This window comes from Molossus molossus, unplaced genomic scaffold (assembly GCF_014108415.1).
Source record: "Molossus molossus isolate mMolMol1 unplaced genomic scaffold, mMolMol1.p scaffold_m16_p_6, whole genome shotgun sequence".
Lineage (NCBI taxonomy): Eukaryota > Metazoa > Chordata > Mammalia > Chiroptera > Molossidae > Molossus > Molossus molossus.
The window spans coordinates 8,095,467-8,123,242 of record NW_023425399.1 but is presented as its reverse complement, the minus strand read 5'-3'; the positions used below and the strand labels follow the sequence as shown (position 1 = coordinate 8,123,242).

At 41.5% G+C, this 27,776-nt stretch overlaps 2 protein-coding genes across 4 annotated transcripts in view; both read right to left on the bottom strand.

Moving 5' to 3' along the window:
• Nucleotides 1-4,153, bottom strand: part of LOC118618233 (activity dependent neuroprotector homeobox) — a 36,033-nt gene extending 31,880 nt beyond the window's left edge. Inside the window, exon 1 of one of the 2 annotated variants that reach the window (XM_036244345.1) lies at nt 4,103-4,153. The gene's annotated coding sequence lies outside the window, so the exon portion shown is untranslated. Of the gene's footprint in view, nt 1-2,025; nt 3,054-4,102 lie in introns of those variants that run through there. The other variant, XM_036244343.1, reaches the window with a different exon arrangement.
• A 3,173-nt stretch (nt 4,154-7,326) lies between these two features.
• DPM1 (dolichyl-phosphate mannosyltransferase subunit 1, catalytic) lies at nt 7,327-27,554 on the bottom strand. Of its 2 annotated transcripts, none has more exons than XM_036245435.1 (9): nt 25,019-25,652; nt 24,350-24,449; nt 19,567-19,600; nt 17,984-18,060; nt 17,874-17,899; nt 15,397-15,492; nt 12,547-12,615; nt 8,957-9,071; nt 7,327-8,084 (listed from the first exon to the last, which is right to left on the bottom strand). In XM_036245435.1, exons 1-9 carry the CDS (start codon nt 25,150-25,152, stop codon nt 7,980-7,982), a joined length of 756 nt encoding a protein of 251 aa, XP_036101328.1. In that variant the 5' UTR covers nt 25,153-25,652; the 3' UTR covers nt 7,327-7,979. The 2 variants fall into 2 exon arrangements, with proteins under 2 accessions (XP_036101328.1, XP_036101327.1); XM_036245434.1 differs by lacking the exon at nt 25,019-25,652 and adding an exon at nt 27,373-27,554 and having other exon boundaries at nt 7,735-8,084.
• Nucleotides 27,555-27,776: the final 222 nt, after the last annotated feature.

Below are 27,776 nucleotides of genomic sequence, written 5' to 3'. Positions count from 1 at the left end.
TAAATTCTGAACATTTCTTTTATCCTTTCTCTATGAATCCCTATTTGCATTTTATAACAGCTCTATCTTCCTTATTAAATCATAATTTTCAATTAAATGTGTAGTCAGAATGTGTACATCTCAAATATATCAACCAACAGATTGCTGAGTATTTAAAATGGTAAAACACTAAGAATTATTTTTAATAGATATTTTCCTTTCTTTTAAAAAAATAATTAAAGGATATTTTTCCATTTATCCTCAGATAGAGTGCGAGGGAGGGAGAGGCAGAGAGAGAGAGAAACATCAATGAGATACATCGACTGGTTGCCTCCCACATGACCTGGCAGGGCTGGGGACAAACTGCAACCCAGGTATGTGCCCTTGGCTAGGACTGAACCTGAGACTCTGGTCCACGGGCCTATACTCCAACTGCTGAACCCAACTGGCCAGGGCTTTAACAGATATTTTTCAAAATTTATAAAGTTACAAGAAAAGCAATAACTCATAGTGTACCTTATGTAATTAATCATGCTTTAACTAATATAAATAAGAAATAAATGTATGCATGTATGTTACAGTGAAAATCGAAAGCCATTTTACTTAATAAAACCCTATTTATTGGTTGGTTATTTGGTAGAAAGTACACTCTTGACAATCTGTTCAATATGGTGACGTTTTATTTTAATATAAATAGTATTAGAACTTTCCCTGCATTCTGGTTTAAGAGAAAAAAGAGAAATTTAAGCAAAATAAATTAACAGTGAATATGTTTAAAACCAATGACTTCCATATAGGTAGGACAAGGAGGGGGTCTTTAGAAATTCACAGCCCAATCACCTACTATTTTCTATAGAGACTGTAAGACCCAAATCAAAGACTTAGTTTGTTTAATGTATAGCAATCACTATAAGGTAGTCTTAGAAAAATTTCAACAAAGGCCAAAATGAAGAAATTTCTACTTAATGTTCAATTAAACAGGATACCCATAAACTACCCTCTAGTTAACTGAGGTTTTTCATATAAACTTTAATGAACCCTCACAATTTAAATTCCAGCCTTCAAACCCAACTGTTTCACCTTTTATTTTTCAGTGTCAAAACCAGGGAAGCCTTTGAAACCACAGAATACATGCTTTTCTAAGAGCTCACAGCAACTGTAGGAGGAAACCAGCTATTACCAATAGGTCATCAGTTAACACTGTATCTTATGTATAGTTCACTAAATCAAACAAAAGAATCTCCAAAAACTTCATCTCAAACATAGCCTCAAATAAGAAATTGTCTTCAAATTACTCATTTATAGCTCGTGTAACTATATACCTAAGACCAAATATAGATCAAATTATGTTTGTTTAACAAATACTAAGTGATATTTAGAACTTACAAATAATACCCATTTAGTTTAAATATCTGATTCTTGTAATTACTAAATAATTTAAAAGCAAGATAGTTAAGTTTCTAATGGAACACCTGAACCCAACTACCTCCTTTTCACTCACCAAAATGCTACTTGGTAACAAATGCTCAATGAAAAGTCTCCCTTAAGCACCAAAGTAGTCAACTATGTATCAAATAATATACCTATTAATTTTCCCATAAATTTATCTTGGTTTATCTATATAAAATACTTGTAACAAAGCCTTAAAATACTCTTGAGTATCAACAACCAGTCAATCGTTGGTAGCAAGTACATGTTCATGGAAAAGCCTGCTCTAATCAGAGAATCTTTAATGTCTTTAGAAGCTTAACAACTCTTGAGATTGGGTCATCAAAATAGCATAACCGAGAACTTAACATACTTTATGTACAAGAGTGCAGAATGCAAAAGATTAAACATTATTAGCAACTTAAAATTTTCCCTCAAACAAGTCACAAGTCATTTCTCTGTTCAGAACCCATGACTACAACCAGCTCTGACTGGTTCCTTGAGGAATGTGGCTAGGCTAAAATTTTGGAAGTGTTGGCTTTGGTGGTGACCAAGGAGGAAGAAGTCTCTGGCTTCCCTGTTGCTGCTGTTCCCACCCTTCAAAATGAATATACCCACCGGTGTTAATTGACAATGTGGTCCAAAAAGCAAAGCAGGAATGGAGTCCAGATCCTCAAAATGGTAGTACAGGGCATAACCATTAGTCCACCTATCAGTTCAGTACAAAAAGTACAACCCTGCGCATCATGGTGCAAAAGCTGGGGCCTAGGTTTCGCATTGTGCATCTCACACCTATGGAAATAACAAGAGGAGTAAAATCTACAGAAATCAACACACCCTAAGAAGGTGGGTGTTCCAAGAAGACTGGTGTCAACACGTTTGCAAAGGTGGTTGGCTACTAAGATAATGAATGGCAATTACAATTCGAAAGTTGGAAGGAAACAAAATTTTACAATCAACTGTTGAGTTTGATAATGGGGAATTCAACATGGGCTTGATGTTCACCAACTAGGCTTTGCAAATCAAGACACTCATCTACACGCTTATGACAATTACTACTACCCCACTAGTGTCTACCATATCTCAAGAATGATTAACTCTCAAAAAAATTGGAATGATTTGGACCATGAAGAAGGGAAGTAATCAGAAACACTCCAAACCAGTTACTCTTAGGTTTTAAGCTTGTCCCTTTACCATCTGACCTTGGAAAGACATAATGACCTGTTCAAAGTTTAAGGTGGAAGAATTCCAGACTAGGGGAAATCTGTGTACCAAAGATGTGCCAAGATGATTCGTCAAGAACTAAGGTAGATTCTTTGAGGGTCAACAGTTTTGAAAAGTAAAAAGAAAGAACTTCTGAAATACAGAGTAGATTCTTTAAAGATATAAAAAAATCACTGCTCTTGACTCAATCCTTCGCCATGTTGCTGTCAGCTCACCAACTAAGAGTGCAGTGTGTCTTGCTGGGCCCATTTCCCCATGGTCTGTAGAAGGCGCTGTGAAGCACATCCTGTTCTAGCTCTGGGGCCCTTCCCCCCTCTGCAGCCTTACCCAGTGCAGAGAATGCGCCCCCTACTGACTCGAACACTCATAGCCTTTAGCCGACTTGGCTGCAGTGCATTTTGGGTGGGGGCTGGTATTTTCTTCATGGCCATAAACCAGAAGCAACAATGCAGATTTATAAAGAAACTGTATCAAGCTCCCCAGGAGATTTTTTCTTTCATTTGGAAGGTTCAAGGCACTGGCACGAGAAGCATCAGGAATAGGAACTGGGTGTGTGGGGATGGACAGTATGAAAATGGCAAACACAGGAAACAGTTTGGTTCTTTTTCCCTCCTACCCCTTTGTCTGAGAAATGGGGTTATGGCAAGAACTGTCCAGAGGACCTGGCGAATGCAAGAGCATCAAGAAGACTTGGTGTGGGTGTGTGTGGCTGAAAAGGATGTTAGACCTCAGCGCCGATCTTGGGCAGAAGAGGAAGAGGAGCAATCGCGCCTTTTCCAGCAGACAGGCATCCAGGTGGGGGTGGGGGCAGGCAGGCAGGCAGCCCAGGGCAAAGAAGAGGTGGATAAAAGGGTGCTCAAAGAATCACTCCCCATTCATTGCACTAAAAAAAAAAAATCCTCGCAGCTTTCTGGATCTCCGTTTCCTACCACCTCACTGCAAAGTTGGGCTCGGAAGCTCCCGAGGTCGCGCTGCCCAGCGGCGGGTCGCGGCGCGGAGGGCTCGGCGAGGCGGAGGGAGCTGGCATGCTGGGGAAGGACCGCGCAGGAGGCAGACTTTCCTCCGCGCCGTGCATGCTCCCCGCCCCCCGCTGTCCCCCTCCTCCAGCTCGGGGTGGGCAGCCCTGGCGGAAGATCGTCCCAGGCGCTGGGGGTGTGCGTGGGGCTCGCTGGGGGGGCGGGAAGGAGGGATGCGTTCCAGGGATGGAGAGCTCGGCTCCCGCTGGGGGCGGGGTGCAGGGCGCTGCCATCGGCTGGGCTCCGCGGGCTCCGCGGGCTCGGGCTGCAGGAGGAGGCGCCTGGCCGCCGGAGCGGAGCCGGGGAGCGGGCCGGGCGGGCGGGCCGTCAGCCCGAGTATGCAAAGGAGCGCGTGCGGCCGCGGGGCCGGCAATCGGAGCACGACGCGCCGGGGCCGGCCGGCGGGCGTCGCGCGGCCCGAGGGTCGGGGCAGGGCCGGGCCGCGCGCGGCTTACCTTGACTCGGCCTCGAGGCGCGCGCGGGGCCGGCGTGCTCGGGGGCCGGGCGGTAGCAGCGGCGGGCGGATGGCGGCGGCACGGCGGAGGCGGCGGCGAGGGCGCGCCCGGGGCCTCGTCGCGCTCGGGCTCGGTGGCCTCGGCGGGCTCCGGCTCGCGCCGCGGCCGCGGCTGCTGCCGGGGGGCGCGGCGGGCGCAGCAGAGCGGCGGGCGGCGGCGGCGGCGCGAGCGGCTCCCTCCAGTCCCCGCGCGGGCGGCGGCGGCAGCAGCGTCGTCGAGCGGTGCAGACAAAGGAGGGGCGGAGGGCGGAGACGGAGGGTGTGGGAGAGGCCGCTTCACCGGCGCGGGCAGGCGGGCAGCGGCGGCCGCGCTCCTCTCGCTCCTCAGCTGCGGGGACCGAGAGAGGGAGCTGTGCCTGAGGAGACGCCAAAATCCCCCTTAGCGCTGCCCGCGGGAGGGGGAGGGGGCACAAGATGGCGGCGGCCCGGGGGGGGCGGGAGTTCAGCTCATGGATCTCGGCGGGCGGCGGAGGGGAGACCGGGCCGGCGGAGGCTGCGGCTGCAACGGGCGGGGGAGGGGGCTGATCCCGCGTCTCCCCTCAGCAGACAATACAAGCGCCTCAGAGCGAGTCCCCGAACCTGCCCTAGCCAAAATGGCGGCTGAGAAAGAGCGGAAGTGACGTAAGTGCTCATTAGCATAAGAGGACTCATTGTCCAGCTAAGTGGGGGGGGAGGCAGTACCCTTTCCCCACCAGTCCCCCAGGGACAACTCTTACTCCCACTGTGCTCGCACCTAACTTTTTCGGAGGGAAGGTGGCACCAGCACCCCACCACCCGCCTAAGGGAAATTATATAATCCCCACTGAGGGGCAACTCTCGCGAGAACCAGGAGAATTAGCCATTGCCCACTAGGAGGCGCCGCAGATAATGGCCGCAGTGCGCTTCCAGGCCGTGTGCACGGCAGGCGCCTTCCACTGGCCGCAGCGCCGGCGGCGGAGGCACAAGCAGAGGGCCGCAGCACCCCCTGCACTCAGTCAGGTGGCCGCGCTGGGGATCCCTGCGCGGGCCCAGCTGGGCCTGGACTACATCTGGCGGGAGGGGGCGTGTGGGCAGCCTGGCGGCTCCACGTGCCGGGAGGCCCGCGCGCTCACTGGCTGGGCAGCGGCAGGAAGGGCAGGGACACCTGGCGGGTCGGGCCTGCGCCTCCGGCCCTAGAGGAGGTGTGAGCGCCTCGTGCTTCACACCCTGCCTTGCGATGGGCCGCAGCCCCACGGATGCCGCCTGACCTCTTCGCCCTGGCTCAGTCTTCCAGCAGCGATGGACTCCTCCTTGGCCGTGAGGAGACGAACGGGATCCCCAGCATGTCGAGGCCATTGGACTGGTGAAGCCCAAGGATGAGCAATGATGTTGCCAATGGACTTCAAGATCCTTAAGAACTACACGTCCGTCAACTGTAGTCCCGGGCCCGTTCCTTCTGGGCCCCAGTCTGCGGCACGTGGACCGTTTGCCTTTGTAGACTTAAGTCAGTCCCGACCAGCACGTGATCTCCTCGCCAGTCTGAACCAATCCTTAACAGCAGAACGCATCCGAGTATATCATTGGCTGAACGCATTGAATAGTTAGTAAATGCCAATTGTGAAGGATTAAGCAAGCCTGTTTTCTTAAGATGTGCCCTGTAAATCCTCTATCTTTTGCTGTTACTCAAAATTTCAAGGTAACAGTTTCAAACCATATTTAACACCCCAAAAGAAATTTACCTTAATTGAAAATAGTACAAATTGTGGTTGCATGTAGCTCAATGTAACCTTCAGGTAGATTTAGCAAGGTGTTTCATCCAACACAGTATTCCATTAATTTCTGAAATTGTGATAAAATACACCCTTAAAACCCAAATCAGTATTTCAAAGGAAAAAACAATAGCTGGAAAAAGTTGTAAAAGAAAAATGTGTGGGGGTGCAAAATTTGGTTTAGAGACAAAGATGACTCAATTACATGTTGCAGAAGACAGGCAAAAGCTAATACGAAATAAGCAAAAATTTTATCTGAAGTTTAGCTTTCCTTAGTTATACTTAGATTTCATACAGTGATAATACAAAGGGAGAACATCTGGATTTCATCCTTGGCCTCATTTACAAAGTAAAAAGGGATGCTGGATTCACATGTAAATGATTTTAGTGTTTAAGTCACCACATCTACTACAAAAATGCATCTAAATAGTCCACATTCCTTTCTAAATAACTTCCAAATGGTGAAAGTCTTCACTGCTCGAATACTTTCTTTACTGTAAACTCCAATAAGTGAGCGTGCTGTAATGACTGTGGGAATGAGAACCGAAAAGAGTAAAAAGGCAAAAGATGCCTCCTCTAGTGGAGGTTAAGAAGGCAGTACTCCTCGTGGGTTCTCTGAGGCAGTTACTTCATCTCTGTTCCACATATTTGACAATGAAAACTCAACTTCAGATTTAAATGAAAAAGAACAGATTCTAAACACTTTTTAAAAAGGATATTTCTATTGTTAGCTTAAAACTAATTCTATATCAAAGTGATGCATTTTCTAGTTGTTAATGATGAGAGAAATCACCTCCCGAGGAAGGTGGGTTCCTGGTGGGCCACTGCAGCGCTCTGTGTGAACGGGAAATGAAATAGCAGAGGTCCTATGGATTCAACAATGGGAACAGGCAATGTTCAAAATGACCCAAGGGTTAATACTCTAGTATTTATTTCTGGTATGATGTTAGAAATGGAAACAAAAAAATCAGACTTAAAATTTCTTGACTTGAGCAGTCAAATTAAGCCAGGAAAATGTAATAATTAGGAATACTGTTCACTAAATGTTTATTAAATAACTTAGAGATGCTTCTTTTTACTTGCAAAGTCAACTTGATCTTAAGCTTATATGCTCACAGTATGTCTTACCCGAAAACTTGAAAGACACTTCATGACCCAAAAGCTATGTTAGAGATTTATCTTTTTTGAAATACCTACATTAGAGAAGGTAAACAGAATATCTGCACTGGCTCTACTGAACAATTTAACCTGCACTTTAACTGTCAGAAGACGTTTCTGAACAGAGAGAAAAGCTCTAGGAAAGGAATTTTTGTTTTTTATAGTAAAGACATATACTTCATTGAAGGTCCTGAAATATGAAAATATTTTATATAGTTTGTCAGATGTTTAAAAATTACTATAGCAGCTAAATTATGCTTTAATATAATCAATATTTTTCTTTACTGATAGAAGTTATTGCTCAGAGGAGAAAACACAGCTATGCTATCAACTGTTATCAAGTTGTTTCCAATTCAAATATATATTTAAAATAGACTTGCTTTGACAGATGAATTGCTTCATCAATTCAACAGCTGCAAAGACCCAAACTCTAAAACTGTGCTCTAAATGTATTGTTTTATCTAAGAATTTTGAAATACATTTTCAAAGAAAGGGCAAGAGGTGTGTATTTCTTTTTCAATCCACACAGAAACAGTCATATGTATTTCATGAATATAACTAGCATTCCTCTTCTGACATTAAGTACAAAGAGCTATGAATAATCTAGGTTTTATAGAGAATATTTCAAAATCTCCCCCCTGCAAGAAATTTTACATTCACACACTCTAATGAAAGCAGCAATATTTTATGCAAAACCCTATATGCATTTATTTATAGGTTTTACTTAATACAGCAAAATGTTAAAATTGAAAACACTGCTCATTTTTCTAATTTAATTTGACATATAAAATGGAATTTCTTCAGAAAAAAAGATTTGCATGAAATTTACCTTACTTATGATTTATGCTCTGAGAGTACATTTTATAAAAATCAGCAACCAGGCTTTTTTATGTTTAAATTGAAATGAACATGATAAATATAAATACATTTCTTTTAGGTAGTAGCAAAAAGAGTCAATAATCCTTTCAAGAAAGAGACTATTTCATTTCCTCCCAACTTGGATTCACCGTAAACACGATCCACAAATGTTATTGGAACCTAGTTAAAAAAATATACGTTAAGTCAGTCTTCAAAAATTACGAATACAACAGAAACAAGACTAATTCTATGACAGCAATTCCTATTCCTTCAATTCTTACAGCAACTATGCACACCTCCAACTCTTTAAAATTAAACAAGCATTTTATTATCTAAAAATAGTCCATATAAACCAAATTGGCAACTGTTTGAAAAGCATTGATCCTGCATTTTAAGTTGGTTTACTCAAGTTTCAGACTGCATTTCAAGGAAAAATTATACTCCAAAAGTTAAATGGCCTTAATTTTTTCATTAGTTTGTCAAACTTAGCTGGCATTGTTTTAGTATGAAGTTAAAAATCTTAACATTTCCACAAGACAAGTGGCATTCTAGTTAGCTACTTCTTGCTCTGAATAAGTCTTACTGTTAAACAAGGGGAGTCTTCCCTAAGAGTTCACTAGCTAGCTGTAAATATTACAGACACCCCCCTCCAATTCCTGTACTTTTCATTTACTCACAGGAAATGGGCAATGGGACTCATCATTCATTTTAAAGTCGGTGGCTGTGGACTATGGCAAGAGGAAAAGCAGCAAACAGACTCATCCCAGAAGGCAGAGTGGTCAGAAGAAAGGGCAAGGATGGAGAAGATACCAGTAACTTTTAATTATTTATAAAAGAATGTTGCCTTCTGTTAATGTTTTCGTTTTGGTAGGTCAAACATATCGATGTAAAAGGGATGTGAATTTTCATCTGTTAGTGCTTGGGCATTCTAAATAGCTGGAAGCCTTTCACATTTATTTGGCAGTTATAAAAATTAAACTTTTAACAATAAAAAGTCTAAACCTTATTTCTTTATGAGGAATACAACATATTATTTACCATCAATTTCATACCTCGCCAATAGTATAATTCAACTGTCTTGCCCGAACAATCATTTCCATCTGGAAGACGTAGCCTTTAGAAACACATTTTTCTATTAATTTCTGTAGAACTTCTTTTCGATATAATCTGTGTGAAATTTAAAAATATATATATAAACACCTGGATAAATACTCCTGCCTACATGCATCCTAGTATTTCTAAAAGTTCACTGGTATTTCTAAAACCTAAAACTTTCACTAGCCATTTGTATACAGAAAAGCTCTCTCAGTTGATATTATGATTTGTCCTGAACCAGAAGGGTCATGAAATATTTTGTAAATAATTTAGAAATTAATTCTTAGTATCTTTTAGAGAATTATTTTCCTACCGTACTATCAGAAATGATAAAAACATAGTAAAGTGAATCATTCGAAGCGGAACTACCTATTGTTTTTAACTTACTGGGCATCACAGGATTGAGGCAAGCCTGGTGGGACACAGCTATCACCAACTGATGTCACAGTTAGATATTTATAATGGGTGAATGAATGTGCAGTCGAACTGTGGAAGGACTGTAGGCCAGACACAGAGCTCATCAGATTTACAAAGAAAGACAGGAGCTGGGAAGTCCTGTGAGTGACCCCAAGTGCTTTCTTGAGGAGCTCCCTGTTTTCAGTCAGAGGTGAACAAACAAACAAAATACCCCTAAACAGTCTCAGTGAGTAGGAAGGCAGCAATTTCTGCCTCTCTCTCTCTTTGGAGCAAGTTAGGAGAGGTAGTTTGGTGTAACTTTGTTCTCTTCCCAGTTAAAGGCCACCTGGATTTACAGTGCCTGAGGGCCTTACCTGGAACCCACATTCATTTTTCTCAGGTGCTTTCTAAGGAATCCTATTAGACAACACAGTCCTTAGAGGAACCTGAAAAGGACTAGTGTGCACTTTTACCCACACAGCTTCCATAAGAATTTAAAAGGATAAGTTTGGAATAAATCTAAAGTGAGAGGAATCTGATGGTAGTAATATTTAATCAATAATAAGTATTTACTAAGCAACCTACTGTGTTTAAGGCATCTTTTTATGTTTTGGGGTTTTAGCAGTAAAAACTAAATAAAGATATATGTCAAATAAAGTTAAATAGGGGAGGAGATTGGGACTATGGGAAGGACTAGGATCATGATGGGATGTTTCAGCATTACCTTTTATTTTATTTTTATTTTATCCTCACCGAGGACGTTTTTCCATTTTTTGTTCAGAGTGGGAGGGAGAGAGGGGGAGAGAGAGAGAGAGAAACATCAATGTGAAAGGGACACATCGAGTGGTTGCCACCCACACGACCCAACCAGGGCCGGGGACAAACTGCAATGGAGGTAGGTGCCCTTAGCGGGAACTGAACCCAGGTCTCTCTGGACCGCAGGCTGACGCTCTAACCACTGAGCCAAACTGGCCAGGGCAGCATTACCTTTTAAATTGGGGTTCAGCTATGAATTCTGCCCCTTTAACAGTCATTTTATTCCTCATAAGAGTTATTTTGTAAGACATTTCTCTTTATTGCCATCCCTTCTCCCCACCACAGTATTTTTAAAACTATGGGTGATGATGTAATACTGCATACATAAAGCCATGAGCTGGTAAATTAGGATAATTAGGATCCAAATGGTCTTTGCTATTAAATGGGTTTACATCAGACTGCAATCTTTTTGGGTTTCCTTTTATCTGATAAAAGGCACATGCCTCCTAAATACTAAGAACTTTAACAAGAAGTTGAGCTTTAATAAAAGCACGTATTAATAAATCATTACTCCTATGAAGAGACAGTGAGCTTTATTTAAAAGTAGTGAAATCGACAGGCTTACTTTCGTGTGTTTGGCTGCTCTGATATTTGCACAGAATACGCCCAATCACTGTTTTCTCTAGAAGCTATCGACAGCTCCAGGCCAGCCTTCATCCTCACCCCCTCCTCTACTTCCTGCATGGTTCTGGTGGCAATGAAGTGCCACCACCCATTACTCTCTGCTGTGTTTTTCTCCACAGCAGGGTCCCCCCATGTGATGCTGCACCTACTTTATGTAGTTAGTTGTAAGTATCATGTCATTAGAATGTATAAACTCCATGAGGATAGGAACTTTGACTCTTGTCCAAGGATTGGCACATAATAAATATTTGCTGAATCTAAAATGAATCACCTTTGAACTTTTTGAAAGCATCTGCAGAGCTTTCAATAGGGTCGCTAGGCCAAAAAACAAGGCCCCCACTCCACAACCCTTGGAGCCACCCTAGGTCTTCGATCGTAGTCATCATGCCTATGAAGTCTACACGGGCCATTTGTCTGCACAGAGATTTTGCAAGTGCCACGACTCTTTGCATTGTTGCTACTGGGCCATCAGTGACCTTAATCAGATAACGTATATTCCTTTGCCTTGAAGTGGGGGACAAAGGGCTCCATTTATGGCCAGATCTGTCTCTTACACACCAAATTCTGCTTTTTAATCAATTTCCATTTTAATTCTAGAAAGGCTTCATTTTCATTATTTGACCTCTAATTTGTGATGGCTCTCTTCATTTGGCGGGGGGTAGGGGTCGGGGAGGTGGGGGGGGGGGGTGTCAGGGTTGCGGATGGGGCAGCTGCCCTTGTCTCATAAGTACTTTTATTTTTACTAAATAAGGACATTAAAAAAAATTTCTCTTCACTTTTGACCCTCTCAGTCTTACTATTTCTGAACTACTACTATTCAAGACTTGCAGTTACACTACGAATACTAGTTACTTGAACAGCCAGCTCCTAATTTGTGTGTGAATTCTAACGAAGGATCAAATATCAACATTATTTAATGGAAAAACTAACTATTAAGTAATATAAATTATTAACTAATGCATGGGGCTTGGGCCTTAAAGAAAACGAACAGGCATTTTATAGTTTCAGAGATAAAAAAAAAAATTTTGGCAGGCTTTAATCATTTGGCATGGTCATACAAACCAGTTCATCTATTGTAGCAAGTCTAAAATTAAACACATACCCCCCCCACCCAGAGTAAACAAAAATAAAAAACCCCAGGGACCTAGCAGGAGGCTTTGCACCAATTAAATAAGACTTTTAAAATAAAAAACATATGGAGAACAAGGTAACCGAAAAGGCTCTACATAAATATTAAAGGTTTTAAACTTTTCTGTGGACAATGCTATCAATATGCAGAAAAACTGCAGAAAATGCCTGGAAGAGGCACTGTCCTTTGGAGCACATTACCAGTGACAGCAGTGTTCAGAAAGAGCAGTGAGTGGTCACCTTGGACCCCCCTAGGGGCTGAACATTAATACTAACATAACAAGCACACTAACCTGAGCCCTGCCTTTGATGCTCTTAAAAAGGCACGATATTTGCCCTGGCCGGTTTGGCTCAGCAGTTGGAGCGTCGGCCTACAGACCAGAGAGTCCCGGGTTCAGTTCCCACTAGGGGCACGTACCAAAAAACAAAAAGGGCACAATATTTTTCAAGATGCATTAGTGTCCCAGGACAAAAACAGGGTAGAAATGAAAAGCATCTCTTTAAAATAAGCCATTGTAAAGCAAGAAATTTAGACAAGCAGTTATAAATAGTAGACATATAAAATCACAGGTTTTCACTGTACCTGAAACTTCCTGTTAAATCGGATGCTCCTGGTCTCAGCAAAATCTGAGTTATAAAATTGGCCCCACGGCTGTCAAATAAAACAATCAGATCTTCTTTATAAAATAGTTTCTAAACAAAAGAAACACATCCAAGAGCAGAGTAGTACAAATACTACACTAATTTCATAAATAAATGCAACACTTTCACAAAAACATTAATTCTATAGAACAAAATTTTAGTCAGTGAAAGGAAATCTGATGTTTCTCATTTTCAGAAAACGGGGACATTTAGAGGGAACCTATAAAGCAATCATTCTTTCAAGCTTGACATATGAATGGTAACAGATTTTTAACTTGTGTATTTGCCAACAGCCATTATTTAGAATTCCAAACATCTGTCAGCCAGCAAAGAGATCAGGAATCTGGAGTTTCCTTTTCAGATTCCAATAAGCACAAAAGGGATAGTGGCTTCAACTAGGTAATAGGCCAGTCTGCATAAAAATGGCACTTTTTTTTTTTTTTTTAAAGAAGGTGTGTGCAAGTGGAAGAGGGTTTTGGTTTTTGGTAATCTCTGGAAACTGATCATGGTTCTCTGGGAGACTATCTTAGTCTGCTTGGGCTGCTATAACAAAATAGTGGAGTAGGTAGCTTAACAACAGACACTTCTTTCTCACATTACTGGAGGCTGGGAAGTCCAGGAAGTGAAAGCCCTCCTCCAGGCTTACAGATGGCTGCCTTTCTGCAGGAAGGGGTGGGGGGTAAGCTCTTGTCTCTTCTTCAAAGGGCACTAATCCTACCACGAATGCCCCATTCTCAGGGCCTCAACTACACCCAATTACCCCCCAGAGGCCCCACCTCCGAATACCAACACTTTCAGGGAAGGTACTCTAACATGAATCTTAGCAGACACAGAGTCCATAACAATGACTTTAGGGCATGTACTTCAAACACAACTAAGTATCAATCAATTACAAGCTATTACTGACTAACAGCTATTATTAACATTTCAAAAAGATGTGATGTGATCCTAGAAAAAGTGACTTTTGTACTACAGCTATTTTATTGTGCTCAGATTTAAAACAAACAAACATTTTCTAGGGTAGCCTGGAGAGAAGTTTTCAAAACCAAAGTAAGGGTAATTGTTATAGAAATAACACAGGGTTATAGCCAGAATAACAGCTAACAAAAAAATCCTCCCTTCATTTTGCTTCAAAAACCTATAACAGAAAATTCCAGGACACAGTTTACAAAATGTGTGTACTCAAAGAAATGTGAGTGCATGTGTGTATATATGTGTATGTATGGTGTATATGCATGTATTTGTACATCTAATTTATTTTTACATTGGTGTCTCTTAATATGCAGCAAAAGTCAGACAGACTTGGATTCTGGACCATATAGCTGAGACCTTGCACAAGTGATAACAATCTTTCTCAGGAGTTTATACTTTAAGTCAGCTCAGACATTAACAACTAATGACAGATACAACTAAATGATCCAACTAAAAGTTGTAAACTGTCTTTGGGACTCCCCAGTTTTGAATAACAGCTGTAACGCCCAGGTGCAGAGAGGCCTGAGAGCTCACTGTTGGTCTCAACATCGTCTGTATACAGAATCACCTGGGAAGCCTGTGGAAAATACCAATGTTTGACCCCACCTCTGGAGTAAGTCTGCATGGTGTGTGTGTGTGAGAAAGGACCAATAGGGCGCAGTTGCATGTCATTTTCTCCCTACGTGACTCCAATGTTCCCTACATGAAAACCACTGTTTTCATCCAACCCTTTCATTTCTCTGAAGAATGAGGCACTTACATGTTTTAAATGACTTGCCCAAGGTTCACAGTTAAGAGGCAAAACTGAGATAAGCAGAATCTTCAACAGGAATGAAGTGGGTGATAAAAAGTACTAATAGCCAAAAATTCTTTAGGGGTTGTCCATTCTGTTTCTCCACCCCTTAGTTAGGGGCTGCTCTGACCAAGAATGAATGTGCTATCAGCCCTAGAACCCGGGACTCGAGAAGCCCTGTGGCCGCGCCTTGGTACTGCTGGACCTACCCTTAGGACGCCAAGGAAAGAAGCTGGTCTAGCTTTCCAAAAGGGGAGGGACCACATGCAGAACTGAGATGCCCCAGCCCACCACCGGCACCAACTCCTGGATGGGTGCGCGAGGCAGCCCAGCCCTTCCAGCACGGCTGCCTCTCCAGCAGAGGGGAGCTGCATGGATGAGTCCAGGCGAAACCAGCAAAGGGACCACTAGCCAGTCCACAGAACCAGAAGAAATAATAAATAGTCGTTTTAAGTCACTAAGCTTTGGGATCGTTTGTTATATAGCAATAGAAAACGGAAACAGTAGGTTTTATTTCCACTTTATAACGAGGAAAGTAAAGCTTAGAAAAGGTAAAACGTGCAAGGTGACACAGGTAGTCAAATGACACAATCGGGATTCTAACCTAGGTCTGACTTCAGAGTCTCACTACTTTATGCTGCTTAGGAAAAGTTGAAATCGTTGTGTCTGATTTACTTAAAATGATTAAAAAAAATATATGGAAAAAACTATATAGTCCCAAAATACAGAAGAACAGTTCGCTTAAAACCAAAGCTGAAGGTCCAGTGGAATACATTTGTGCTGAATCACACTATTTTTACCAAAGGTTCAAAGGTTTATGCTGATTTTTCCTTGGTGAAAAATATCCAAAATAAAATAATCATAAAAAAAATGTAGGTAAGAAGCTATCTGAAAGTATTTATTGAAAGTTATACTCTGATCCCACAAATACCAAGGCAGCATGGTAATTTAACCTAAATACCTGTTATAAACGTATTTATAGTAGTTACACTGAAAAACAAGAGAAATCATAGTACAGGTATATACCTGATTAATTTTCTTTTAAAATCCCAGCCATAAACACCTCCATTTCCTTTGTATCGAGTCCCAGAGACAATGTCGAAATTACCTTCCTTCTGCTTCCTGTGGAACAAATAAACTAGCTGTCAATTGGAGAAGGCTGTTGAGCTTTCATAAGTTATTTTCAAGAGCTACACAAACAGAACGTTCAAGACTCGCATCTAGAAAAAACAATACCAAGGAAACAGATGAACTATAGTACTGTAAGATCTTTCAAAGTAAGGTTTTTAAACCTGATTCTTTTCTTTATTAATATTTAGAACAGTACATTTGCTGGCTGCGCCATGTGAAACCAGCCTAAAATGTAGTAATAAAATTAAATTTTCACAATCCCCCTGCATTCTGTTCTCGGCTCCCTGAAGTAAACAATGCCAAAACAGCCTGGTAACCTTTCAGACCTTTCTCTGTTCACAAGGAAGATAACTCAGACACACACACACACACACACACACACACACACACACACCTCTAGGGTTTTAGGTCACTTTTACAAAATTGGAATCCAAAAAAAAGTACATTTTGCAACTTCTTCTTTTTTTTTTTTTTCCAGTGAATAATACAGAATCATGGAATCATGGATACCCCTACAGGTCAACAGAAAACTTCCCCATCCTTTAAAAAAAAAATTGTTTTTTCTTTCTTGGTTTTTAGAGAGGAAGGGAGAGTGAGAGAGAGAAGAGAAACATCGATGAGATAGAACATCAATTGGCTGCCTCTGGCATGCCCCTCACTGGGGATGTGGCCCACAACCTGGGCCTGTGCCCTGACCGGGAATCAAACCATCAACCTCTTGGTGCAGGAGTCGACACTCAACCACTGAGCCACACCGGCCGGGCTTCCCCACTCTTTTCTAATAACTGCAAAAATATTCCATAGACTATTGAGCCCATTTACTCATATGATTGTATCCATGGTGGGTCCCTCCGCTTCCAAGAGCACAACCACAATGAATAGTGCTGCATTCTTATAAATGTATAGCCTGCTGCTTAGACTACCCAAAGTAGAACATAATGGGATTGCTAAAATAATTCTAACAGATCTCACCAGAAATTACTTGTAAAAAAGGTTGTAGCAACTCACTTCCTCCTGCAATATTTGAGTGTGCTCATTTTCTACAATCTTATTGGTGCTGGATGTATTGCTGGATTGAATTTTTAAATCTGATAAACTAATGGGTAATAGTAACAGTTGTTTTTAATTTGCATCACCCTAACTACATCCTGGGGTGACTAGTTTCTTGTAGGTTTATTAGCCATTTGGATTTCTTCTACATTTGGCCTGTTTGCATCTTTCCCATTTTCTACTCCACTGGTTCTATTTCCCTATCAGGTCAAAGGGACTTTGTGTATGGGAGAAATAAGCAGAGCTAGTATCTCTGAGGTGACTTGTGCAGAGGTCAAAGGATGAGAAGTTGTTGGCCACTAAGGAGCAAAGAGCAGGGCAGGCGAAGGGAACCTGGTGCGCTGTGCGGGCACAGGAAGGAAGCGGCGTGCCTGCAGAGGAGAGCAGAGGGGAGAGGCTTAAGGGAAGTTCAGAAAGGGAGGCAGGGCCCAGATCACACAGCAGTTTGAGGGGCAAAAAAAGCAGTGCAGATTTTTTCCCATGTGTTAATGGGAGCTCCCTGAACTAGTCTAAACAGGGAGTGACATAATCTGACTTTGTTTTTGTATATTTAGCTTATATTCAGAACAGCTACCAAATTCTTATTTGGACAGGTTTTGTGCTCTCTTGGTTTTCTAAGAATATAATTATATCACCTGCAAATAAATATAATTTTGTATCCTTTACCAATATTTATACTAAATTCGTATCTTACATTACTTAAAATCTCCATGTTTAATGGTAGCTGGTATGCCTATCTTGATGAATTTATTAGAAATGATTCTACATTTCACCATTTAGTAAAATGTTTGTATTAGGACTGGGTTACCTTCATCATGTTTAAGTGGTTTCCTTCTATTTCTACTTTGAAGTTTTTATTGGAAATGGATAGTGAATTTGATCAATATCTTTCATCATCTACATACTTAATCATGCTGCTTACTTTGTTAATGTGATAAATGATGTTGACAATTCCTGAAGATGAACCACTCTGGCATTCCCGGAATAAATCCTATTTGTTCATGGAGTTTTACCCTTATGATGCAGGGCTTAATTCCATTTACCAGGAAGTTGCCTTCTGTCTTTTTCTGTAGTCTGCAATAATCTAGATAACAAAGGGATTATCTGTTGATCAGTCCCTCAGGACTCCTGAAACATCGTTTAGTCACATATCTATACACTCATGAGTCTCAAGTCTACATGTTGGTTTTATTTTTGATAGCTAACAAAATATCATGTTCGTTTTTAATTAATGAAGAATGAAAAATAAAAATGAGTCCAAAATCAATATAAGATAAATGATGTGAATCATATTTTTTCCCCAAAATATTAGAATTACCTACCTAATGAATTCAGGAATAAATTTTGGCTGAAATTTAGAAAGAATAAATAGTAAGTCAGTATAACAGGCTAAGACAATCACAGATCACTAAGAAAGAAAGATGCTACTTACATGGTGTGAGAGATCAGCATCCATAATAATTATGTAGTTTCCTGTGGCATGCTTCATTCCATGTATATATGCAGTTCCTAAAAATGAACATATTTATCTCCATTAATGAAAATGCTTACGTATACAATGTCTGAACAGAGAAGAAACTGTTAAGCACAGAAAAGCATACATTAGTCCTCTCAATATCATCCTGAACTATAAGTAAATATTATTTACTCTCAATCAAAAACATCTCTCAATTCCATTCTTTGTCTCCAACTTCACCTTGGTCCCAGGCACCATCTCCGGACGATCCCTCCCTACCAAGTTCCCTTGCTTCTGCTCTTTCCATCTTTCCCGGTCCATTTCCACAAAAGTGGCCCTTGTCAGTGTCTACACTGTAGGAAGCCTGGTACACTAGCCTGCTCTGGCATTTGGGGCCAAAGGCACAGCTAGCAAACAGACTTAGCACCTTCAGGCCTAGAAGTTTCTTAGGGTTTGGCAGGTAAGGTAACTGGTCAGGAGCAGGATTTGGGGATTCCTGCATTCTCTGGCTGCAAGCCACCACAGTGTCTTCTAACTTCTTGCTAAGAATGACCACCACACCTTTCTGTATATGCCACTGACTGGTCAGTAATTCTTGGTTGCTTTTATAGCAGTGTCCAGATTATTTCAATCCTAAACAACCTTCTGGATTCAGATATTCAGAACATTTAATGATGCCAATTAACGAATAGTATTCAGGAGAACAGATATTCAATTTTTCAGAACTGTACTTCTTCCATGCTCCATCCCCCCATTTTTCAGTAAAATTATACCAATTCTTTACATAAACAACTATGACTAACAACAGAAATAAAGGCATTTAGATCTTCATTCCAGAATGACTGAGCTCATCTGAAATTTTAACTGTTAAAAGCTGGGAAAGCTTTCTTTTTTAAAAGTAAAGAGTATCTTTTTAAAACTTATGACTTAAAAAAATGTTCGAAGATTTATAGCTAAGGCAGTGTGTAGGTCTAAGATATTTGCCTCAGATCCCTTCTCTGGGCTTTCCCTATATTGCAGGGAACTTATTTCCCAGGTTCTTTTGTCAACTGGCTTCCAAACAGCGTTGGGAGGCAGGAGAGAGAAGGGGAAAGTCTCATTCTTGGCCTCCTAGCACTGACTGCATATCCTCAATGTCTCCAGCTCCTGCCAGGTATCACCGACTCCATCATTCTGGCCCTCTTTGGGTAGCGTGGGTTGGCTCCTGGAGTCTAAAACCAACATCTCCTATTGCTGCTCCATCCTGAGGTGGTAGGAAGCTGCAGGTATTACTAATCTCTGAGCAGCCTCACTGTTCCATTTGGCTTCTCAGTAATCCCTTCACCTGTGTAACCAGATTCTCTGATTCAATTCCCTCTACTGAAAGACTTATAGTGGTTTCTGTTTTGCCAAGTGGGCCTTGACTGATACAGGCAACTCAAACCATTTAAATATCATTAAGATCATTAAAAACCATCAAAGGGGGTTACGTATTTTGTACCTGTTCCAAACTAGGAAAATACGCACTGGACAATCTTACCAAGACAAAAAGCATGTGAGGGGTGAGAGGTTCTACTTACCTAGTCCCAACTTTTTCTCCCGTGGTCTTAGAAGCTGTAAGAATAAGAAACAACACATTGACACAGATCATTTAAAAATATATTAAATTTTTTAAAATTTGTATAGTGCTACTCATTTTAATAGAAATACAGCTGCACTTCTTACACTTTAGAACAGAGTATGCTTAACATTGTTTTGCCAAAGTAAAAAAAAAAAAAGGCATTAGTAACAAATCAAATATTTCAACAGCTTTTAATGAAAAACATTCATTCACCCCAACCTCACAATAAAAGCCAAATTTTACACTTTTTTTTTTTGAGCTATTCAGAAAACTATATAAACAATATTTTTACATCTGTCACTTGACTTATCATTTTAAATAATATCTATTGATTCCTTCCAAGGAAAACTGCAGGTCTAACTCACTTATTCTGTACCTTTTTGGAATATCTGGTAGCCAGATCTGTTTTTCAACGCCCTCTGTGATTTTAAAGGGTGTTATCATCCTTCCTGCAACAACTTACCTTGACCTTCTACTTGGATGACCTTATCTCACTCTCTACTGGCCCAGTGACGGGGTATAAATTCTTTCTCTTTTCTTGCAGTTTGTCAGTTACTTAGTCTTTCAACATTTTTTGCTTCACATATGAAACCTGACTTAGTTGCTTTTCACCTAATGTGAAAACTCCCGAAAAAGCAGAATGCCAAGGTTTGGACTCTGCTGTTTCTGAGATGCAGGGTTCAGGCAGGCGCCCACCAGAGCGCATCTTGTCCCTACTGCATCTGCCAGGACACCAGCAAGTTGCCTCAGACTGCAAATCTCTAAACAAAGTCTTTTCAGTTCCAGTCACCCAGGATAGATTAATTTTATTATCTTATTATTTTTTTTATTTTTTACTACATGCATGCTGCTCTAGGTCTTGCAGAGGAATAAAAAGAGATAAAATACATTCCTGCCTGATGAGCTCTTATAGAGAGACTAAGACAGTCAATTAACTACAATAATTACAATTCACTGAACGAAATCGAACAAGGTATGTCAGGTTTTATTTGATTTTGTGACAGTTGCTAACAAAATACTGAGCCCATCTGATCTCCGCCCTGAAAAAGCCAATCTTTTAAAGTTCACCTTAGATATTCTAGTACCCCATGTTTCAGCTGGAAAAACCTCTTTGTTTCAGATAAAGAACAATTTTGTTATTTAGAAGTTTCAAAATGTTCAAAAGTTCATACAAACTATAAACCATGTTGTATAGGATAGAGTACTATGAAGCAGTTAAAAGAATGGGGTCATTTGGTGACAAAAGATCTCCAAGATGTAAGTAGAAAGTAACAATGATACAGAAAGGTTGTATTTATATTTAAAAACAAAAACCATCAGCACAGATACCTCAGTTCTAAGAGGTGGCCACATACACAGATATGCACAAAAAGGGTAACACCCCAAACTGCTGACCAGGATTTACCCTGGGGCGGAGACTGGGATGCAGGTCAGGAAATGCTAAAGGCAACTTCAGTTTTATCAGTAACATTTACATTTTACACCAAGAACCTGCTTATTTCTTACACAGTGAAAAGTTCGACTTGTTTCAAGTAGTGTGCTTAACTTTCAGACCCTTAATTCTACCCCCCTCCTGGGCCTCCTCACTCTGGTCTGGGCGTCAAGGGCACCGCGGAGCACGCCTCACCCCACCCGGCTGTCATGAGAACGAACAAGCAGTAAGTGCACAGGCTGCCAGGCACAGCCTCTCTGAGGTACGCTTACAACACAACTGCTTATAAACTCCTTCATCTGACACTATAATTTGCTTGACAATAAATGTGTTCTATAAAAAGTTTTATCCTAGAAAATCTTCATGACACTTCAGACAAATTCTATCAATCTATACTAGGATCAACAGCATCTGAGTGAATCTGTTTTACCATACTCTCGAAAACAATGGGTTGAAAAGAGAAAAACACATCTTTAGCTGAGAAAGGCTAATAACTCTTCTCTCCTCCTAGTTTCCAATTCTTTACTTATCATTGAGGCTCATGTGTAGTTCTTGTTTCATGAATTATCTATTTTTGTACACTTGACTGGGGTATGAATCTTTTTGTTAGAGATAATTTGGTATTTGGGGGTGAACAAACTATTTTATTATAACAAATTACTCAAATCTCTCAATCCTACAATTACATTTGCTGTTTTAAAAGCAATGAACCTACCTCACTGTACAGATGTATATGTGAACAAAAACCACTTCCATCTGTTTGTTCTTCCTTGCTGTGACTTTTGACCAACCTCACTGTCCTTAAGAAGCATATCAAAGCCTTTTAATCAATAATGATCTGTGTTCTTTAAAATGTACCCATAAATACTTTTGTTAGTAATGGCCAGGAAGACAACTGAGATGAGTGTCAATCTGGTGACAGTATCAGTCACCAGAGGGTATGGCCCCTGGAGCTGCTGCATTCTTTGTCCCTTTGTCTTTTCAATCATTAGCACCTGAGTTTTATTAGCAGAGAATAATTTGTACAAAACTGCTGGGCTAGATTTGATCTGATTTCAGGTTGGGGGAATGAAACAAGCCTGGAAGTCAAACATGACAGAAGCATTCAACATAGAAAGGTTGCAGCCCTCCACAACCTCAGATCTCCCTGCCCTGGACCACGGTAACAGTTTGGAACTGTGTCTCCAACTTTTCTAAGGGCCCACCTCTGCCATTTATTAGTTAGCTGTGCAATCTTGGGAAGTGAATTAACCCTCTTGTCTGCTACCTCACTTACAGAGTAAAAAAACAAAACAAAAAACTTCAGTCTTGTCCTGAAATATCCATTTCAACCAGTTTGAAAGACTAGCCAACAAAGCATCTGTGCTGAACTACTTTAGGTGAGAGAAATAATCATTTTTATCCATCTGTCCCCTCAACTAAACATACATACGTCACTTAAAAGCAAGTAAGTACCACCTCTGGCAAGGCCTGACACTGGAAAAAAATTCCTACTTTAAATGATTTAAATGTCATAAAATAATGAACAGGAAATTTCCCTGGTACGGCTGGAAAATCGTGATAGTAAATGCTAACTTTTTTCTTACTCATTTTAATTTTATTGGGTTGATGGGAAAAATTAAACACTTTGAGGAACAACGTTGTTTTCAAATTTGTGATGGTCAATTTAGTAGGCAATTCCTAAAATCAATCAATTACACCTCAAGGCTGAGCTTCTATGACATGGTATTCAAAATACTGCCAGGCTGATGTTCCAGATTAAAGTGCGCACATAACTCAGGGTATTCTACATATAGAAAGTGTGCATCGTGGCTGTGGCCATGGCCCAGGATTTCTAAAAGATAAACTGGGGAACTCTTGGCCAACCTATCAACCTAGCATCACTGGAAGTCCTTGCTAGAGGCTGAAAATCTGTCAACTTTTATCTCTTGTACTCCTATACAACAGAGATATTCAGAGAGGACTGGAAGAATGTCAGATCTGTGAGACAGACAGGAAGAATCTCTAGTATAGGATAGATTTACCATGTATATAAGAGTAACACATTTCATTACACTCTTCCTACCAACCAAGATATCCTCCGACTAAACAGAAATTATTTCATTATTTAGATTAATCGAGAATATTTGGACCTAGTTTTTTATGATGCCAATTGCCATTTCTTGAAATGAAAATATCAATAAAGGTTCTCCAAGAGACTTCTTTATGTCTATGCCAATGGTTCTTTATTGGGAAGCGGGACGGTTTTACCCATAAGGGGACATCTGACAATACACTGAGACATTTTTGGCTGCCACGCTGGGAAAGAGGGTAGCTGCTGGCATCTAGTGGCTAGAGACCAGGGATGATGCTAAACATCCCACAAAATACAGGACAGCCTCTCACAGCAAAGAATTATTGGGTCCCAAATGTCAATAGTGCCAAGATTGAGAAACTCTTATAATACCCAATGCCTAGAATGTGTTTTCTCATTAAGTCTGGGCTTAATTGTATATTTGGGCCCAGCAATTATCCAAAGTCAAGCTCACTAGTATGCTCATACATTTTAAAATCCAAACCAGTGATCAAAAATAAAAATTGTGAAGCCATTAGAAAATGAACTCTACATCTGCCTAAGTTACTCTCACAGACGAACAGTTTTCAAGGTACAGTGGGAAAATCTAAAGTTTAAGACTCAGAAAGTGAACCTACTCCCACAAGACTGTTTTACAGATAAAAATAAAAACAAAAACAAAACTGCCAAGTACTCTGAAAAGCCATTCCTGTTCCACAAGAAAACAGTCACCTATCTCAGCTGTAAGCTTTTAGCCACAGGCAGTCTTTTCCACCGAAAGCGTGAGAACACCTAGCAAAAGGGAGCAAGAAAGATCAAGTCACCCTGGTCAGTTTGCCTCAGCGGTTGAGTGTTGGCCTGCGGACCAGAGAGTCCCGGGTTCGGTTCCCGCTAGGGGCACGTACCACCAAAAAATAAAAAAAAGATCAAATCACATATTACTATCTGCAACCTAGTTCTATAATGTTCCTTGTGAATTCAATATCACGCTTTAATTTTATCCTTCAAGAAAATTTATCTACAGAAGTAATCATAAAAAACAGAGTTCATCCAAAGACTCACTATTTTGCTGTAAAACTACTGATCCAACATATCAAAAAGATCTAAACCTCAAGCACAATGAAAACACATCAAAATCTCAAGTGCTTTTTCTTTTCAGTTTCTAGACAAGCAGACTGAATGTAAGCACTGTTTCTTTCTCATCTTTCCCCTACAAAACCGCAACTGGTGAAACAGAAAAATATTCACATGACTTACAATTTTGTCTGACCCATAGATCTTCTCCAACTGTTCAGCAACGTCCCTTGTTCCATCTGGGCTTCCATCATCTATGATTATAATTTCATAGTTGATTCCACTAAAATAAAAAAATTAAATTTGCATTGTTTGAATACAGTATTCTCAATTTTTTTTAAAACAAACTTTAAAATGACTAATTCTTAACTAGTAGTAGAAAACTTCAATTATCAAATGAAATGTCAAATTTCCAGTCCTTCACCTCCAAACTCAGCATGTTGCTGGAAAATGTTATTATAAAGTCCTAAGATGTTAAAAAATTCTCACAGAAAACATACTCTTCACCTGATAAGTTAGCATATGAAGTTTTATTTACTTTGGAAATAGAATTGTGGAACCTTAATATCAAACCTTGGTTTTATCAGCTATTTCAAAAGTATATTTAAAAGACAACTCAAACTGATTGAGTAGCTCTGAGTGATTATTCTTTTTAATTTAATCCCAAATGATTTAAAGAACATAATCAGTATTAAATCCGACTTAATTTCACCCTTTAAAAAAATCTACTTTAGAATAGTGACACTCTTTTACACCACTATTGCAAATAGTTGTACCCATCATCCTGCACTGTCAAATAAAAAGAAATAGCACAGAATTACAAAAGATTTCACTATCCTTCAAAAGTCACACCTTTCTGCTGCTCTCCACTGTCTTTCCGGGAGAATTTCTATTCTAAAAACAAGCCAACATAATACTTGGATGAACATGAGATCGCCACGTCTGCCACTACCCCCTTTAAAAAACATTCTTTTTACTAACTTCATTGGAAAACTTAAGGGGAAAGAAATGAGGAAATGCCAAATTCTCACACATAAACAACATTCTGTTTCTTCTTGATCCCCCAAAACACATTCCACTGTTCAAGGCTTGAGAAAGTCAGCCCCAGCAAACTTGCCAGAAAGCGAACTAGCCTATCAATTTTTCAGCCTCCCACTGTCCTATCAGGCTTGTGCTTTTTGTGTGTGTGGGGTACGTGCCCCTAGCGGAAACCGAACCCGGGACTCTGTTCCCCAGGCCGATGATCAACCGCTGATGCTCAACCGCTGAGCCACGCTGGCCAGGGCTGGGGCTTGTGCTTTACAAGCCAAAACAAGTAAGATGTTGATTGTAGCTGATGTGCTGAAAGATACACAATTCATAAGCAACTATAGTCATTCATAAGCAAAATAACTTCTCTCTCCCACTTCAAAGCACCTACACCACCTGAGGGTGAGGTAGCTTAAAGGAATCAAGCTGAGCAGACATTAGATAACATAATGTGACTGCATCTGGCAAAATAGTTGTTTCCTTCATTAAACTTCATTTTGATTTAAAAAATCCACTCGGGCCCTGGCCGGTTTGGTTCAGCGGTTAGAGCGTCGGCCTGCGGTCCTGAGAGACCCGGGTTCAGTTCCCGCTAAGGGCATGTACCTCGGTTGCAGTTTGTCCCCGGCCCTGGTCGGTTGTGCGGGTGGCAGCCACTCGATGTGTTCCTTTCACATCGATGTTTCTCTCTCTCTCTGTTCCTCTCTCTCCCTCCCACTCTACCTGAACAAAAAATGGAAAAATGTCCTCGGGTGAGGATAAAAAAAAAAAAAAAAAAAAAAAAATCCACTCGGAAACTAAAGATAAACTGCACTACATAAAATACTTAAAAATAAAGCAAAAATATTGTACAGTCAGAAGACAAACAGGAAAAGATTGGCTACATGACAATTTCTTTAAATTGAAAAGAGCCTGAAGAAATCAAAAGAAGATGATTTTAAGAGAGGAAAAAGTGATGAAAAAGCCTGCAGAGCTATGTATGTAAATATAGTTATCTCAATCAAAGAAATATAATCAAAACAGCAATGCTGTACACCTGCAACTAATACAAAATACTAAATGTAATTGAAAAATAAAAGTAAAACGAAATGGTGCAGCTGAACAAAACAAACCAGCAATGTTTTTCACCAAACATTTCCAATGATGTAAGTTTAATACTATGCAGGCTGGCTGGCTGTGGGGGAACAGGCACTCGTTGAAGAATGCGGGACAGTCCTAAACGGGGTACAATCTTTTCTGAGAGTAATCTGGCAACAACGATCAATTTTAAGGACATCTCTGTCGATCCAGCAGTATCACCGAGATTTTAATCTCGATTTACCAGCAAAAGTATGTGTTTGTTGCAACGTTCATCTAATAAAGGAGCAATCACTATGTGTCAAGCACTTTTCAAAATGCTGGAACACGTGCAGTGAACAAAGTCCCCGTTCTCTCTTGTAAAGCAAATGTCAAAAAATAAAAATAAAAATCTTGGAAAATAACCTATGTGCGTTGACACGAGCCGGTTAGATAAAATACAACACAGCCAAATGGAATATTAATTAATTTCCAAAATAATTTGCTAACTGTGTATGTGCTGAGATGGCAAGATCTTAAAAGAGTTCTACAACATAGTCCCATCAGTGAAACCGTAAAAGACGTTCCTTCGTAATGATACCGGGATTTTTCCAAAGTTAAAGAAAAAAAAAGACAAACTGTATAAACACTTTCAAGTCCCAGGTTCTAACGACCACAACAATCGTCCACCAGTGGTCAGCGAAGCTGCCCTGCTGCTCTCTCCAGAAAGGCAGCTCCCTAACCCGGACACCGAACCTCACGCTTATATAAGCACTGGGCTCGGGGCGAGAGCAGACTCCCGGCTGCGGCCGCAGGGCCTGCCCACCTGGAGGGACGAGCGGGGTCCAGCTTACAGCCTCGCCCCAAGTGAGAGTGACCAGCGCTTCCGAGAGAAAGGAATGGGGGCGGGGCGGGGGAGTGAAGATAAAGAAGTGTCTCAGGACCCCGAGACCCCGAGAGAAGCCCAGAGGGTCCGCCTCTGCGTCCCTCGCGGGGTGGCCTCCGGAGACCTCCCCTCTGCAGCCGGGAGGGGCCGGGCCGGGCGGGTCGCGCGGCCAACGGCCGGCAAGCAGGCCGGGGAGCCAGCTCATCCCACTCGTCGGGCGCGGCGGCGGGCACGCTACCTCTCGGAGAAGCTCTTCACCAGCAGCCACACGATGAGCGGCAGGTTCTCGCGCTCGTTGTAGGTGGGCAACAGCACCGAGTACTTGTCCCGCGGCGGGGCGCGCCCCCCCAGCTCCCGGCGAGCCCGCGGCGGGGTCCGATTCGCTTCCTTGGAGGCCATGGCGGAAGTGCGCGAGCCGTCGGAAGCGGAACAACGTCAAGGCGGCGCGGGCAGGGAGCCAGCCGGCCCCGGATCCGGGAAGGGGGGCACGGCCTGTGTGGCCGAGGGCTAGTTGGACAGACGCAGCGCTCGGGGGCCCCTCAAGCCGAATCTGAAGCTGGCTTCGGGAAATCCAGAGCCATCTCCAAAGCTCCCTCGTCTTTTAGTTTACCCCAGTCGCTAGGCGACGGTAAGCCGGAAACG

Coding starts and splice junctions, on each gene's coding strand:
- DPM1 (XM_036245434.1), bottom strand. CDS start 27,533: ATGGCCTCCAAGGAAGCGAATCGGACCCCGCCGCGGGCTCGCCGGGAG. Junction 15,493..17,873: donor TTTATTCCTGAATTCATTAG/GTAGGTAATTCT, acceptor TTTGTTCCACAG/GAAGCAGAAGGAAGGTAATT. Junction 12,616..15,396: donor TTTAAAAGAAAATTAATCAG/GTATATACCTGT, acceptor TTTATTTGACAG/CCGTGGGGCCAATTTTATAA.